Below are 15,493 nucleotides of genomic sequence, written 5' to 3' on the forward strand. Positions count from 1 at the left end.
CCTGAAGATCCGGGTTGGATTATTGATCTTCAGTAAGCCATGCTTGTCAGAAGAGGCTACTAACGGGATCGAGTGGTACGGCTGGCTTGACACGTCATCGGATCCCAGTTGCACAGATCGGTACGCATGCTGTTGATCACTGGATTGTCTGGTCCAGACGCGACCAGACGCAGACCACCGGAACAGCTGGAATATCGCTGAGTGCGTCGTAAAACTGAACTCACTAATATCCGGGACCTGACCGCGATGATCGAGTCTCAGGGAAATGACACATGCCAAAGAGCTGAGATGGCCATTGTTAGATGGTTACGACAAGCATTAGTTACTGAAGATCAATTCTAAGCGGAATCTTCACGGGTCGAGAGTACATGGTGCAGGTATCGAGTAGGCTCCGTGGGTTCCTTCCTCTGATGAAATTCGCTAATATCTTTTTCACGTTACCGACGGCAGTTATCACGCTTGAAACGTTGAAACGATTCACATCACCAGGAGGTTATTCAGGCAACCGAACCCGTTAGTGGTGCCTCAGTGATGGTTCCGGGTTGTATTTCGTATGCCTGCACGTTGGATCTCATCACAGTGGTACACACAAAGGTCAACGATCTGAACTGTGAGTTCTGGATACCGTCGTTGTGCCACATTTTGATGAACATGCCCTTGAAATTTGTTTGATACACATAGAGGTTTGTAACGCAACAAAGATTCTTGACACGTGTGATGGTTTCCCAGTTGCGTAGATCGATGCGCATGTTGCTGACCACTAGATTGTCTGGTCCAGACTTGATTATTTACAGACCGCCGCCATATAGCTGGAATAATGCTGAGTGCCGCCTAAACCTCAACTCACTCACTCACTCATTGCCCCCTCTACACATTGCCAAGACAGCGAATGGGTAGAGGGGGCAATCTCTGTAAAGTTGCACCCACCAGCCAAGTCGAATCTCACTTTCCAGACAGTATGTAGACACCCCAAAATTGCAGCTTTTTGCATTACCCAGAGTGTTAGATGGGTTGTGCTCCCTGTGGAGAATCCGTTAGAGGTACCATACCATGGGCACCGAGAACAAAAGTGAGTCTGACGACGGTGTACTTAGGATACAAACGAAGCATATTAAAAGCGAGGTCCAAAATGACATGTCTATGTGTTTTTCCTGAATCTTACCAATCATGTTGCTGTCAAAAGGACAGAAATTCAATAATCTAAACAAAATCATTAGTTTTATGAAAGGGGACAAGATCAGGTTTGCGCCTCTTACAACAAGCATGGGTAACTGAGGATGACTTCTAACTCTGATGTCTAGGACTGGTTCCATTGCATTTTATCACTGGTGGCTGTTTTGAGGTGGTGTTTTTTTTCACACTGTTCATCGGTTTGGAGAAAGTTTGTGAGTGGGTGGGTTGGGCTTTAACATTGTTACATGTAGTTCAGGATGTGTCTGTTGAAGCAAAACCCGAAGCAAAGCATGTCAAAAAATGAATGAATAAATAAAAACATACCAGCACATTAAGTGTGTTCTAGTTTCATAGATATGTGGCTATATAAATGTCCCATCCTATCATATCCTGTCAATGCTTTTTCATGAGAAAATAGGTCCTTCATGGGTATGGGTTTAGCAGCCTTTACAAGCGTGTCACGAGGACAATAGGAGGTCACATTTTATGACGCCCTGTGACATAATGACTTGCAGAGAGTGAACAAGTCACCTGTCTGAGATCTCCAATGGTTCCAAAACATAAAAAGAATCAAGAACAAATTGCCCCACTGAACAGTGACAAATTCAGGGAAGTTGTAAGCCTGGTATTTGTTATGACCACAAACTCTGAGCACTCCATTGCTTTTCTTGAAAGTTCACCTAATTAAGTGTATTTCAACATAATTTATTCATAGCTCACAGATCTTGTGGTGTGATTTCAAACTCTGTTCCGTATGGTCCTATTCCAAGGGGTAGTCTGGTGCAGAAAGTGTCGGTTCATCATGCCGTTAGTCCAGTTCACTGCACATGGCAACAATGATCTACGCAAATTCCTGAGATTGCATAGCTGTAACATTGCTGGATTATACCTAAAGCTGGTGTAAAACCCAACTCACTCACTCCAATTCTGGGGTAGCCTTGTGGTCAAAGTGTTTGCTGATCATGCTGAAGACCCGGGTTTGATTTTTCACATTGGTACAAAATGTGAAGCCCATTTCTGGTGTACCCTGCTGTGATATTGCTGGAATATTGCTAAAAGTGACATAAAACTATACTCATTCACGCACTGACTCCAGTTCCAAGTTTTACATGAGTGGTTTGAATTTGAAAACGACACTCAACAAATATAGAGACAGCATTTATTGTCTGCAACTCTTGACAAGGAATCAGGTAGAAATGCTCTTTGGATGCATACAAATACTCAGCTGTTTCTCCTCATTTTCTTTCATTAGTAACGTCTGAAAAACACACCTCGATCTGAAGAGATGTACAGTTCTTCTGTTCCGTCTCTCTCATAACACATGATCCATCCACACAGGTTAGACACAATTACACAGGTTGGACAGTGGTTCATATCCTCTCTGATATCCATATGGCGCCTCTACAGCCCACTTTTATCACTTGTGTCAAGGCGGAATAAAATGGTGCCTGAAAAAAGGAATCACAATACTTTCTTGTACCAAACTTGTTATTTTCCAAATTTAACAATGTAATAATGGAACTCCATTTGTCCGGTGTCATTAATGTGACAAAAATTAACTTGCATCATTGCCTCCAAAGAGACACTACTATCTGATGCAATTAAGAATTGAAATGAGAAATGTTGCCATATGTTTCCCAAATATTACAATAATCAAAAAATATAAACACAACATATAGATTTGCTTCTCTTAAGTTATGCTTATTGTGACTGACATCAATTATACATTTTGCCTCAGAAGAATTTGTATGGAGACTGGATATATTTTTCAGGTACAGGAACAAACAAGAATCTGGGTTCATTTTATATAAGAGTCATCAGAAGATGACAAATCCCCCTTCCCTGCCCCCCCCCCCCCCCCCCCCCCCCCACACACACACCCACACACATATATGAAAAAAACACAACATCTGACAGTTACTTAAATACTTGATTATTTTTAGACTAAGTCGATATTGTTTCCATGGAAACACAGAAAAATAAAAATGACAAACATCTGCAAGCAGCCAAAAGAACCACAATGTCACACACAATGAAAATATTTCATAACATTAAATCGTGCTCGATAATTTGACTCTAAGTAGCTTTGACCTTATGCAGAGGTCATTTACAAGTTGAAGTTGTTGTGACCCCATAGAGATAATGGACGCCAAGTTTCACACTAACTGAAGTCACAAAATTATTTAATACTGATGTAAACCTGTACACAAACCTTTGATCCCTATGTCTGACCGAGTGATCATGACCTTCGGTGTCAACATTGGTCACAAAAGCGTGAGGTTCTGCCAAACAACTGCACTGATGATGGCTCAAATTTCACAGAAGATTATGACCATCTCCCCACTTAACTGGATCTCCAATTGTCTTTCCTAAATCTGGCTATTCCGTTCTTAAATCAACAGATACTCTTAATTAGTTCTGGTATTGGCATACAACAACCACTATGGTACATCAGGATGCTAAGATTGTAGTCATGATGATATATTCGCAAAGTATTGTGTCCTTTGGCTCCTATACAATACAAATCCTCATATAAGGGTGGTGATATGATACATATCAAGATACTAAAACCTTCAATTCTAACACCAACAATAAACCAGCTTTGGCCAAACCAAACCAAATTTTAAATTTTTTATTCATCAAATTCCTCCAGTAATGTTCCATGTTGATTCAGAAATGAGATAATTAAGTATTGACTTTGTGCATCTAAATAACAAGTGAGCACAATGTCGGACACAGTTCTTGACACAAGAATTTCCAAACGTTTACTTATGAAGAGAAAACAAGTAAGCATGTACGTTAATTACTAAACAAAAGTAAGTCTTTTTTCTTAACAGATATTGCGATTTGGCCATAGTCTAAGTTGAACATTGACGTATCGTGGCCCATAACGGGATATCCAACAGTGTAGAACTTGGTATCGATTCACTGAATCAGAATCCCCATGGATTGATGCATTGATGTGTATCGATGAATCGTCACACCACAGCTCTTGATACGATTTCTCTGAAACTGTGTTACACTCACCTTCTCAGCATCATGCTCTAAGCCTGTATCATGGTGATGAAGCTCCTCATCTCGAAACTTAGTAATTGTCTGCAGAAGACGGACATATACTGAGTATGACCCAAATACACCAACACTGAGTCATAAATAAAATGAAAATGTCCTTCTTTGTTGATTCTGTTTTACAGGATATCTCTACAAAGTGATTATGTTTCATAGTTTTATAGTCTTGAATACACCAACATATTACAAAGATGAAATATTGCTGAACTGAAGAAATTTTTTTTAATCATAAAATCCCAGGTTTAAACAAAATCACAATTTTGTCCCTTTCATATATTTTAGAATACAGGAGCCCAAACCACAAGTGTTCCACTTCCATGTCATTTGTAAACCTATGACAAACTATACACTTACAATAGCTCGTAACATTGCGAATGCTTTCTGGATGGGATCCAAGATATTATCTGCCATGACCTGAATGACAGCCAGCCAATCCTATTGTACTAAGTAGCATAACTCACATTTACAGGATCAGTTAGACCACAGGTGCACCTATGTCTGCAGCTGCTTTATAAATGACATGTGGAATCTTTTGTGCTCAGTCATAGTGCCACCAATTACTATCTAAGTTATGCCCTTTTTATATCCCTTCTACTGACCAATCAGAATCCACCTTAGAAATGCATCCAATCTCTTGCCTACCTTCATTAAATAAGATTCAGAAAATACAAAAGACAGTCCAGATGTTCTACACGTGGCAGTTGACTGAAATATACACTTCATTGCTATGATGTTTTTCACAAAATGGATATAAAGTTTGTTTTCTGATTTGAATGTGTCTTGGACATAGCCTTACAGTCAGCAAATGATCAATGATAGCACCTACCTTCAGTAACTCTTTGTTCGCCTCAGGATCATCGCTCATCAGTTCTCGAATTTGACTGTAAACAGAACACATTTTTATTTCTACTGAGTTGATTTATATGGTGAAGTTACAGATCTAACCAGGTTTGTCACAAAGACAGCTTTGGACACATCTGTCCTTGAGTCACTGACATCTCCTGTGACCCCCATGGGGATAAGGGGCAGTAGGGGTAGCCTTGTGCCTAAAGAGTTCACAAAACTCACTCACTCCCAATGGGGACAGGTTTGAATATCAGTTCCATGGCAACAGAGGATGGATAAGGAAATCCAGACAAGCAGCATATTGGGGTAAAATACACAGCATCAAGCATCATAATCCAAAATATTTCAAGCTGTAAAAATGACCAAACATTATAAAAGCATAGTGCATAGAAAAAACAATGTTGCCATTTTATAGCCATTACATTTACCTATGCAGTTGGGATATGATGTTGTATCTATGGAGTCAGCAAGTCTGACCACCCAGTCCTGTTAGTCGCCTCTTACAACAAACATGGTTTGCTGAACACCAATGCTAAGCTGGATCGTCAAGAATACACATATTTGTGAGATATTGTTATGATAGATGCATTGTTTTGTGTAAAACACAGAGTTGTGGACAGACAGGATGGCAGCTCACCTGTTATAGTGATCCCCAATGACATCTTCCACTGCAACAGTGCAAGCCATTGCCCCCTCCTTGCCAAGTAGGGCTGTACTAGCCCCTGCGGACATAAACAATTTTCTTTAACTTTCTTTGTCATATAAGATGTATACTATATAGTATAACAATGTCATTTTTATGGGTGTATGTTCAAAAGGTTTTCATCCAATCTACCTGTCCTAGTCATGACAAAACAAGATCAAAACAAGACTAAAGACACCCATTTCCAACTCATATCTCAGGTCATGCTTTTCTGCAGATGGAGTAGTCTCCCTTGCTTCTTGCATACACAACACACTTGGGCACACTGGCATTTCATCTACTGGTAAAACATAATATTTGTAGATTAAGTATTTCATTATACTGATGGAACTGTTTAAGGCAACATATAAAGAGAGAAGAATTTCCAAAATAAAAATGTCAGAAAATGTCATGTTAGCATCTTATTTTCTAAACCTATGACTTTCAATATGATTGATTCCAATTTTCAAATCAAACTCTGAAAGCAGCTGTTAATCTGACATTATATTTACATAAGGAAAATATGCAAAATACAACTTTTTTTCTAATAATTAAAAGAGAATTTCAAGAATTTCATCTTATACAAAGGGTTGTATCATTTTAAAGTTTTTATCGGAACCAGAAAACAGCTTCACATGTTGTACCCATGTGGAGATTACAACGATGTCTTAAAAAATGCAAATTCAACTTATAAAGTTGAAAAATAATGCGATGAAACACACACCGCCCCCCTGCCTGCCTGCTGATGACAATATGAAATACAAAACTTCAATCACTGACCACATGCAGTTTGAACTTATAAATTATCAAGCGATACGCCGTGAACCAAAAGCCCAGAGGGTATCAGCTAATGAACCAGCTAATGTAAGTTCTCATTGCACTTGAGTGCCTGCCCACATGCCCTGACTGGTTCAGGTATCCGAGGTGATTTGTTTCAAGCGTAGCAAACCCAAGTACATAAAGTACATAAAACTCATTGTACATAATTTTGTTAATTTGTTTTTTCATAATCAGCAATGTATACTATACATCTTGAATAAATAATAGTTGTGTTTTAATTATGTTTATTTTTTGGGGTTGCATCCAAGATTTAACCACTATTCTGTCATGCACCTGCCACCTCTTCAACACATAGAACTAGGGTTGCTGGCAATCACACACACACCTAATACAAATCCTGCCACATTCCATATTGGCAACAAAACAGTAGGTCGGCCACGGTGCTCTTTCATCAATTTTTCAAAGGTTGCCAGGTGTTCTTTTTCTTGTTCCCACATTTCCTGAAAACAAAACCCCAGTCATCATTGTCACTAAGGTCCAACAACATCACTGCAATCACTCCTGCTGATAACAGCTTCTTTCCCAACAGGTACCGGTATCAAATGTATACTCATCTTGTGAGGTATGTGAAACAAGATTAGAGAAACTGCATTCAAATACAAATGGGCAAAAACATTATCCTGACATTTACCTGGAAGTCAAAACTAAGAACCCTTTCCATGCAAATTGGGAAAATAACTGTGATTTTACTCAGAATAAAATTTTGAAAAATTATTTTATTTTCACAAATTCAACTGGTAGCCCTTAACGATCGGTAGACAATAAGCCCACTTGGGACAAAAAGCACTGGGACAAAATACCTGTAGGCTAAATGCCCCATGACAAAAACACCTTGCAATATTCCACCCTAGGATAAAATGCCCTTGAGTTAATTCTGAGTTGACCTGTGATACCATGATGTTTTCTAAGCAATTCTTCCCACTGCTGACAATTGTTAAAGGTAAGTGAAACACACAAGTGAATGGAGTGAAGTCTGCTAAATGTTGTCAACTTTAATGAGTGAATTATGTGTTATTATATATGCATCACCATGTTGCTAATGATAAAAGTTATATTTTAAACAATCTATTCATGTAAGAATAAATGTGCTGCAAAAAATTTATTGGTATTCTGTTACATCTTTTCATTGAGGACCTTTTTTCCTACCCATTAAGCATGTTATTGTTAAGTGTTTTGTCTAAGGGCATTATGTCCTTGTGAGCCAATTGTTCTACCACCCCTTTAACACAGGCTTCAAAACAGTGAGATAAACATGTTTAAAGCATGGGCTGGGTTCAAAACAGTGAGATAAACATGTTTAAAGCATGGGCTGAGTCCCCATTTAACTTTGGATCAAGATTTAACCTTGATGACAGGACCAACAGCAGTTTTCCCTAGTACTGCTAACTGGCCAGCATATATCCGATCTGCCCCGAGTTCTCCAGCATGATCAACACGGATGATACGGTCAAGCATAGCTTTCCTCCTCATCTGCCGCACACTAGTGCTGCTGTAGCGACAACACACGCGGGTCATCAGCGGCAACGACATCATCCAGAAGTAGGTATTCACAAATCTGGAACATGAGTTTGTGGATCAATCCTCTACGGGCATTTTACCATGCACGTACCTAACACGACAAAGCACGTAAGTTTATGAATTGAGATTCAATTCCATAGAACAGGTATTAACAAATTAGATCTAAGATTTCTAAGCGTAGGGATGTCTACAGCCGAGAGCCGGCAAAAGACATGCGAATGGAAGAGAGCAGCACTGCTCATGAAATGACGGAAATGAACGCATCTTAGGGAAACGCTCTCGAAGTGGGAAAGTTACCTCCCTTTGCACATCAACACATAACAAATATCGCTCATTGTCACAAAATGAGTGTCATGCTTCCAGTTGATAGTAATCAGATTCTACAATGACAATGTCGGTTCGCAATACATGATCTGATCATCAGATAGGTCCATACCAGCTAAAAATACAGACTCTCTTGGTCCCAGCCGATGACTTCTTCAAGGGCAGCGCCATGACACTGACTTGCAGCAAAAATGTTAGTAATTTACATGAACACAAATGAATAAGTCAAAACAAAGATTATTGTATAGCTTTTTCATACTAGGATTTTCGTAGTACGACATGTATTTTATATGAAACATAAAGGAATGTTTTGACAATATTCAGTGCGGTGTTAATGTGTCAGTCAAGACGTGCACATGTGCATCAACACGAAATTCACAGATTCATTTGCGTCATTTTACGTTCATAACAGGATCGATTGAAAGTGATGGAATTTTGTCCATAGTTTCAAATTATAACGTGAGTGCAATTCAAACAAACGTTATTAAATTAGTTTGGTTTATAGATATCTGAAAAGTCACGTATAAATCCAGTCTGTCAGTTCATTCTAAAAATAGCATTGATGTGGTTGATCATATGATCATAGAGTTCACTGAAAAGAAACGACTGAGATACAAGGAGTGACACTGGTAATGACACCGACAGACGATTACTTGGATTTTTCATGGTGTTCAAATAGCTGACGTCCTGTTTATTAGATATCAGATAATCAAACTTAAGATATCTATTGACAGATATTGTGAAGATCACGGGGGATAATTTTCAAAACATAAACAGTCTTTGATCTTGGTAATACCGTGTGATGATAGTTACTTGTTGATGGCTAGCTGGCAGACAATGCAGGATAAGAAGAACCCGAAGGTATTTATCAGCAGTTTCTCCCTTTTCTTGATGAGAATTACAGTTTATTAGGTTCATTGGAACTATTATATGCTTTCAAAGGTTTGCTTTGACTTTATGATGGATTTCAAGCCAGAGAGAAGTAAGTGTGACTGTGTGTGTGATGTTTGGGGTGTAGAGTCGGGGGGTAGATGGTGGTGAACAGAGACAGAATTATCATGATCGAATAGTTTGATATATGTGTGGTATGTTAATTTGACCCATTGACCTACTGTCATACTGACTGTTAGCATAATGGCAAAATGAACAAGAATGTTATACATAGCTGTAGGTAAAACATTCTGCCTTTGTGTTCCAGTGGGTGAAATGGTTACTCGTTGACTGGAATGTTTGTGGTTTGATCCCAAACATACACAGATGGTACAGATGATATATGGTACTTGTTCTCATTGTACTACTACAATAATATGAGCCTTTGAAGGTCCTGGTTAGAATTGACCCTCAATAACCTATGTTTATTGTAACTGTTAGAGGTGACTAATTGGATTGGGTTGTCAGACTCACTGACTTGGTTGACACACGTCATTGTATACCATTTGTGTAGACCGATACTCATGCTGTTTGATTGCTGGGTTGTTTGGTTCAGGCTGGATTATTTAAAGACGTTATAGGCTATATATAGCTGAAATTTTCCTGCTAAACTCACTCACTCGCAGTAATATTGGACGTGACGTGAAAATCATTTCGTTATCATACACAAACGGGAACACTTATTTCATTAGTTCAAGAATGTTATCTTTCTTAAATGTGTAGTTCAAAATATAGTTTAGTATTAACATTCAGAAATATGTCATACCTGCAGTGGTAGTTTCATTACACAACGTATATGATTCACACCTTAGTCTATCAAGGGTGTGTCATACTTAGGAAATGTCATGCATCTGTAACCTAAGATTGATACTTTTCGACATTTCTTTGTGAAAGTTGCTGTATAAGACAAAGTTATGTTAAAAAGGTACTTCATCATTTACCACAGTTGCAAAAGTGCAAGTGTGTTAATTTTTTATTATTTTTATAATACTATCACTTAATGTTAAATTTTCTCTTTTTTTTATTGAAAACCAGAAATAGCACCAAAGTCAAATATTGTACTGAAATTAATGAAATCTGGCATCAGGTTAATCAAAATCATATCGAGGAAACAGTTTCAGGTCTTAGCAAAGAATGTGTATGCGCACACTTGTATAAGTTTATTAGCTTGCTCAGGTCAAGCAAATATTTGATAGTGACTTATGTATATATTATTTATCCCTCTTTTTCAACATTTCTTGTAAGAGGTGTCAGTGATGGTGTCTTGATGGATTAGCTGGTGAACTATTCTGTATATCCTGCAATGCTACTTAACAGACAGCTTCTGTACATTCAAAAGTAGGCCTTGAGTTTGAGCTGGGACTTAAACTCAAATTTAACAAAGGTTGATTTCAGCTTGATTTTTTTATATCATATGAACATGAGAATACCTACCTACCTACCTACCTACCTACCTACCTACCTACCTACCTACCTACCTACCTACCTACCTACCTACCTACCTACCTACCTACCTACCTACCTACCTACCTACCTACCTACCTACCTACCCACCCACCTACCCACCCACCCAATTTCAAGTACAACTGCTCAAAGGCTCTATGTTTTCCCTTGATCACTGGATGTCCATCACAATGGCATATCACATTTTCAGTGTGAACTCCCTGGGGACCATACAACTTTTGCTGCCTACTAGGCACTCTGACTTAATGTGATTTTCCCACCCTTATGAGGTGCCCATTCCCAGCTGGGCAGACTGGGACACTTAGTCACATTACTTTGTCCATGTTCACTGCACGTTGCTGTACCTGCAACTAGGCATTTGCATGTATTCGTGTGGCCACCATCTGGTTACATACCAATGGATTCATGGGTTCTTTTATGCGTACAGGGTTGTGTACTGTACACAAGGGGTTGTGACAACTCTCAAAGAGCCTGCACACAAAGCTGACTCAACGGTTTTTACACCTGGTCACAGGTGGGCTTGATTCATACACCTCCAAGCTTGCTGAATTACTAACCAAGTGCCTTAGGCAGCTCGCCCACCGCACCCCTACAGTAGAAATATTTGTCTTAATAATTATTGAAAATTTCTAGGTGTCAACTAGATTAGGGGACTTCCAAGTCCAAATTGTTTACATTTGTTATTGTTGGGTAGTCTTTCAGGTTGTTAATCACTTAATTCTGGTTTATTTTCCATTATGGTAAAGAAATCCATTTCACTCTTTCCCACATATAGTGTTTTCTAGGGCTTCAATGATTTGGTTCAATTCAACAAAAATCAAATCTAACACCTTAGTTTCGATTTACGGTAACCATTATCACTCTTCCGATTCGCTGTTTGAATACCAATTTAATAGATTTCCACACATTTAGAACCTAATTTTGTCTCCAACTTGAGCAGTTTTGAGCAGGACAATAAGGCAAAATGTGATTGGTTTAGGTCAAACTAATTACCCAATGAGGATTATTGCTGTTAGTAGACATTGCCAAGTTGACGATGGATTTCATGCTAAAAGAGCTGACTTTATTCAGTGGAATCTGATGTTTTTAATTGTATGAAGAATCAAATAGAAAATGATCAAATCGAGGACCTAATATCGAAAAATGAATTGAATTGACATCTGGGTGAATTGTTGCAGTGTTCTAAAGAACTTTTTAGTAGAAGGATGAGGAGGGCTATGAAAGACTGTGTGATCCGAGTAGGAGACTGTACCAGGTAAAAACAACTGACTTTCATCAGTTAAAAGGGGCATATTTGATTACAATACAAGGAATCAGACTAGAATGGCATAGTGACATCAATTCAATGTGACATAATGTGAAATGTGTACTATTATTGCCCGAAAATGCACTCTCAGTGCCTTTTATCATTTATGGTATATATTAGCATTACAGATAGGTATCATCCAGCTGAAATATTGATCATATGTGCTGTAACAAAGAAACATGCTCTATTACATACTGAAATATACCTGCTATCCAGAAGTGTTAAAGGTATGCCTGTGAAGAATGTATGGAGATTTTTATGAATAGAGCAAAATTATGTTTTTCATTTCCGTTTTTTGCAATTTTTTTTACATTTAGGTCTGTTTCAGTTTGTCTGTGATACTTGTTTCCATGAAGGTAATTCTGCCCTGCACATAGTGATTGATGTCCAAAACTTCACACGTTACCAAAATGGTGAAACAGCCTTTGTCAGTCATAAGAAATATCAACAGACATTGTTGTCTTCACAATACTGGGTGTAGACAGCTGTAGATAATTCTGATGGATAGGTCATTCTGATCAACTGATTGTCAGGTTTGTGGATGCTGCTGTACATTGATAAACCGTGCATGTTATGACACAATGAGTGTTTCCTGTAGGAGCTAATGATAAAGAGTAAGGAGATGGGGAAGCCTTGTGATTAAAATGTTTGCTTATGAGAAAGCCAAGGCTTGATTCCTAACATTGGTACCATGTGTAAACCCCATTTCTGAGGTCCCCCTGCCATTATTTTCCTGCTAAAAGCTGTGTAAAATGCTCGCACGCACGCACGCATGCTCACTTGATCTCACCCATACTCACTCACTCACTCACTCACTCAGTTTAAATAACTACCTACTCATGATTGTCCACTAGTCATAGTCATGGCCAACAGATTTATAGATAATTTTGAAAAAAGAATTCAGATCCCAAATTCGTCCTGATTATAAAGCTTTTGGCCTTTACCATGTTCACTGAAGTGGTCAGTCAACATTTATGATCTGTTGAATCATTTTTGAATTTCAAAGTCTCTGAATCAAGTAGTCATACATGTTGTTTCTGACTAGGTTTGGTTCAGTACAGATAGTAATCAGGAAGTATTCAGTAAGTTATTAATATTACACTTAGTCCTTTCACGTTTGAGTCATAGTTTCCTTGTCATCAGTATATAGGTTATGGCTTTGGGCTTCTGGCCTTGGATTGTTATGATTATTGTTGATGCCCAGAATATGGGGACACACTGGGTGTGGCAAGTTGATTGAAATGTGAGGTGTGGTTGGCAAGGCAGGTTAACACACACTGCTATATTTATGGTAGTTACTGTGTTAAGTACTTGTGTAATAATGCAATTTATTACCACAAGGGCAAACATATAGGCATTAATATTTTCCATTCGATGCCCTTGGGCAAAATATCACTTTGTCAGGGTGACTTGATGTAATGAATAATGCTATGACGTCACATTTCTTCTGTGGCATTGCATTCTACATGCAGTGACGGTAACCAGCCATTGTGTGAAAGTAGATTTAGGTTTATTTTCCTCAATTTGACAACTTTGGTAATAAAGGGAATACATGTATTTTATTCATGCCAATATCATACTAAGACTAGAACAGCTGTGCCTAAATATCGGTAAATCCCTCGCTCTCACTCGGGAGATACCGACATTTAGACTCTCGTGTTGTAAACATAGTGTGACATGGGCATTTGTCTATTATGGTAGCCCTCTGGGAAGGTTATGGTATAGTAAATTGACTTACAATTCCTGTGTTATGACTCCTGGATTACATGTTACATTGGTGTAGAACATATGACTAATTACAGATTTTATGATGATATACGAAACATATTCTCCTGATTGTCTGGTCCAGTCTTGATTATTTACAGACTGCCACCATATAACTGGAATATTGCTGAGTGCGGTGTAAAACTAAAGTCACTCACTCACATGTGTCCCATGATGGGAATATTACTAAAACTAGTGAAGGCATGTCAAACCTACCTCATTCACTCACTCGCCCACCCACCAACCAACTGGCCCATTAACTCACTCACTCACCTTGTCCAGGTACATGTTCGGCAAAGGCTATTTTACATCACTCAATAAGAACTCTGGACATGATGCTTTAATGCTTTGAGGTCTGACCTTTGCATGACTATCTACATGTTTCTGAACAGCTTGTGGCCAGCCCCTCCTCCACCTCCCCCACTAGTTATGGCATGAATAGAGGCGACTAACAGGATTGGGTGGTCAGACTCACTAACTTGGTTGACACACGTCATCAGTTCCCAGTTGCGCAGATCGATGCTCATGTTGTTGATCACTGGACTTTCTGGTCCAGACTCAATAATTTACAGACTGTCACTATATAGCTGGAATATTGCTAACTGCGGCGTAAAACTAAACTCACTCTCTCATTCATAATTGTCTAAAAGATATGCCTCTCTGATCTAACTATCCATGACAGTTTTAGTCCATTATGCGTCAGAGCTCACGATAAGATTTTGCTCATGTGGGTACTGTACTTAGGGAATGGGTAATAGTAATGTTGAATGGGTATTAGTACTGTTGAATGGGTATTAGTACTGTTGAATGGGTATTAGTACTGTTGAATGGGTATTTCAGTGACTATGTCCTGACCTAAGTATAAGGCATTGAGTAACTTAACTAAACATGTACTGCCTTATGTCATACCTAATCAAAACTGACTTAGTGTACAAAGTTATTTGTTTATAACTGAATATTCCTATGTCTGGCTGCCTCAAGATGTTGGTGATCCGAAACAGTTTCTTTACATTTTCAAGCAGTGCCTAATTCACATATATTTACAAGTCTAGCATTATTCAGTCTATTATATATCTTTTCTTGAGTACTATGCTCAAGTGAAGGTATCCCTTCTACAACCGTAAATATATATAACATCGCTAAAATATAGAGACTTCACGATTTCACTGTAAACAAGAAAAGGTGTGAAAATGGTGTAAATCACCTAGATATAATGTGTCCTCATTGTTATGGTGGTGGGGAAGATAAGCTTCATGTATTACTTGTCTGTAGTAAATATTCATCTCTAAGGAGTGGATTTTTGCCAAACGATTATGTCATTGCTTCTCAAAGTGTGCTAAATTTGTTAAATAGTACAAATGTAAGCCTTATTAAGTCTGTTGCATTTTATATAAAAAGTGTATTTAATGGTCCAAATTGTGACCAAATTGTATTCTGTCATGTTGTGCATTAGGCCATGTAGCCAAAGTACTAAATAAACTACTTGAAAACTAATAAATGGAGATGATTTCATAACAAATCACTCATCCTATACTCACAGTACAACACTAGTCGTATACAAACAGTGCAGTGTGATA

The 15,493-nt window shown here is 38.4% G+C and overlaps 2 protein-coding genes across 3 annotated transcripts in view; one reads left to right on the forward strand and one right to left on the reverse strand.

Moving 5' to 3' along the window:
* Positions 1 to 2,318: 2,318 nt before the first annotated feature.
* On the reverse strand, positions 2,319 to 8,645 carry LOC137284652 (5-demethoxyubiquinone hydroxylase, mitochondrial-like). Its single transcript, XM_067816547.1, has 7 exons — positions 8,565 to 8,645; positions 7,955 to 8,165; positions 6,936 to 7,050; positions 5,726 to 5,810; positions 5,069 to 5,123; positions 4,201 to 4,269; positions 2,319 to 2,621 (listed from the first exon to the last, which is right to left on the reverse strand). The coding sequence occupies exons 2-7, from the start codon at positions 8,141 to 8,143 to the stop codon at positions 2,544 to 2,546; spliced, it is 591 nt and encodes a 196-aa protein (XP_067672648.1). The 5' UTR covers positions 8,144 to 8,165; positions 8,565 to 8,645; the 3' UTR covers positions 2,319 to 2,543.
* A 240-nt stretch (positions 8,646 to 8,885) lies between these two features.
* Positions 8,886 to 15,493, forward strand: part of LOC137284653 (uncharacterized) — a 28,052-nt gene continuing 21,444 nt past the window's right edge. Inside the window, exon 1 of one of the 2 annotated variants that reach the window (XM_067816550.1) lies at positions 8,886 to 8,911. Coding sequence is in view for 1 of the 2 variants with exons in the window: in XM_067816548.1 (XP_067672649.1) it covers positions 9,290 to 9,313 (24 nt within the window). In the remaining variant the exon portion in view is untranslated. Of the gene's footprint in view, positions 8,912 to 9,279; positions 9,314 to 15,493 lie in introns of those variants that run through there. The other variant, XM_067816548.1, reaches the window with a different exon arrangement.

This window comes from Haliotis asinina, chromosome 5 (assembly GCF_037392515.1).
Source record: "Haliotis asinina isolate JCU_RB_2024 chromosome 5, JCU_Hal_asi_v2, whole genome shotgun sequence".
NCBI lineage: Eukaryota > Metazoa > Mollusca > Gastropoda > Lepetellida > Haliotidae > Haliotis > Haliotis asinina.

Bases quoted from the DNA above. Each gene is read 5' to 3' on its own strand.
- LOC137284652 (XM_067816547.1), bottom strand. From the start codon at position 8,143: ATGATGTCGTTGCCGCTGATGACCCGCGTGTGTTGTCGCTACAGCAGC. The intron at 5,124-5,725 runs GTGAGCTGCCAT...TTCTGTTTACAG, and splicing joins ATTGGGGATCACTATAACAG to TCAAATTCGAGAACTGATGA. The intron at 2,622-4,200 runs GTGAGTGTAACA...TCCTTTTTTCAG, and splicing joins TAGAGCATGATGCTGAGAAG to GCACCATTTTATTCCGCCTT.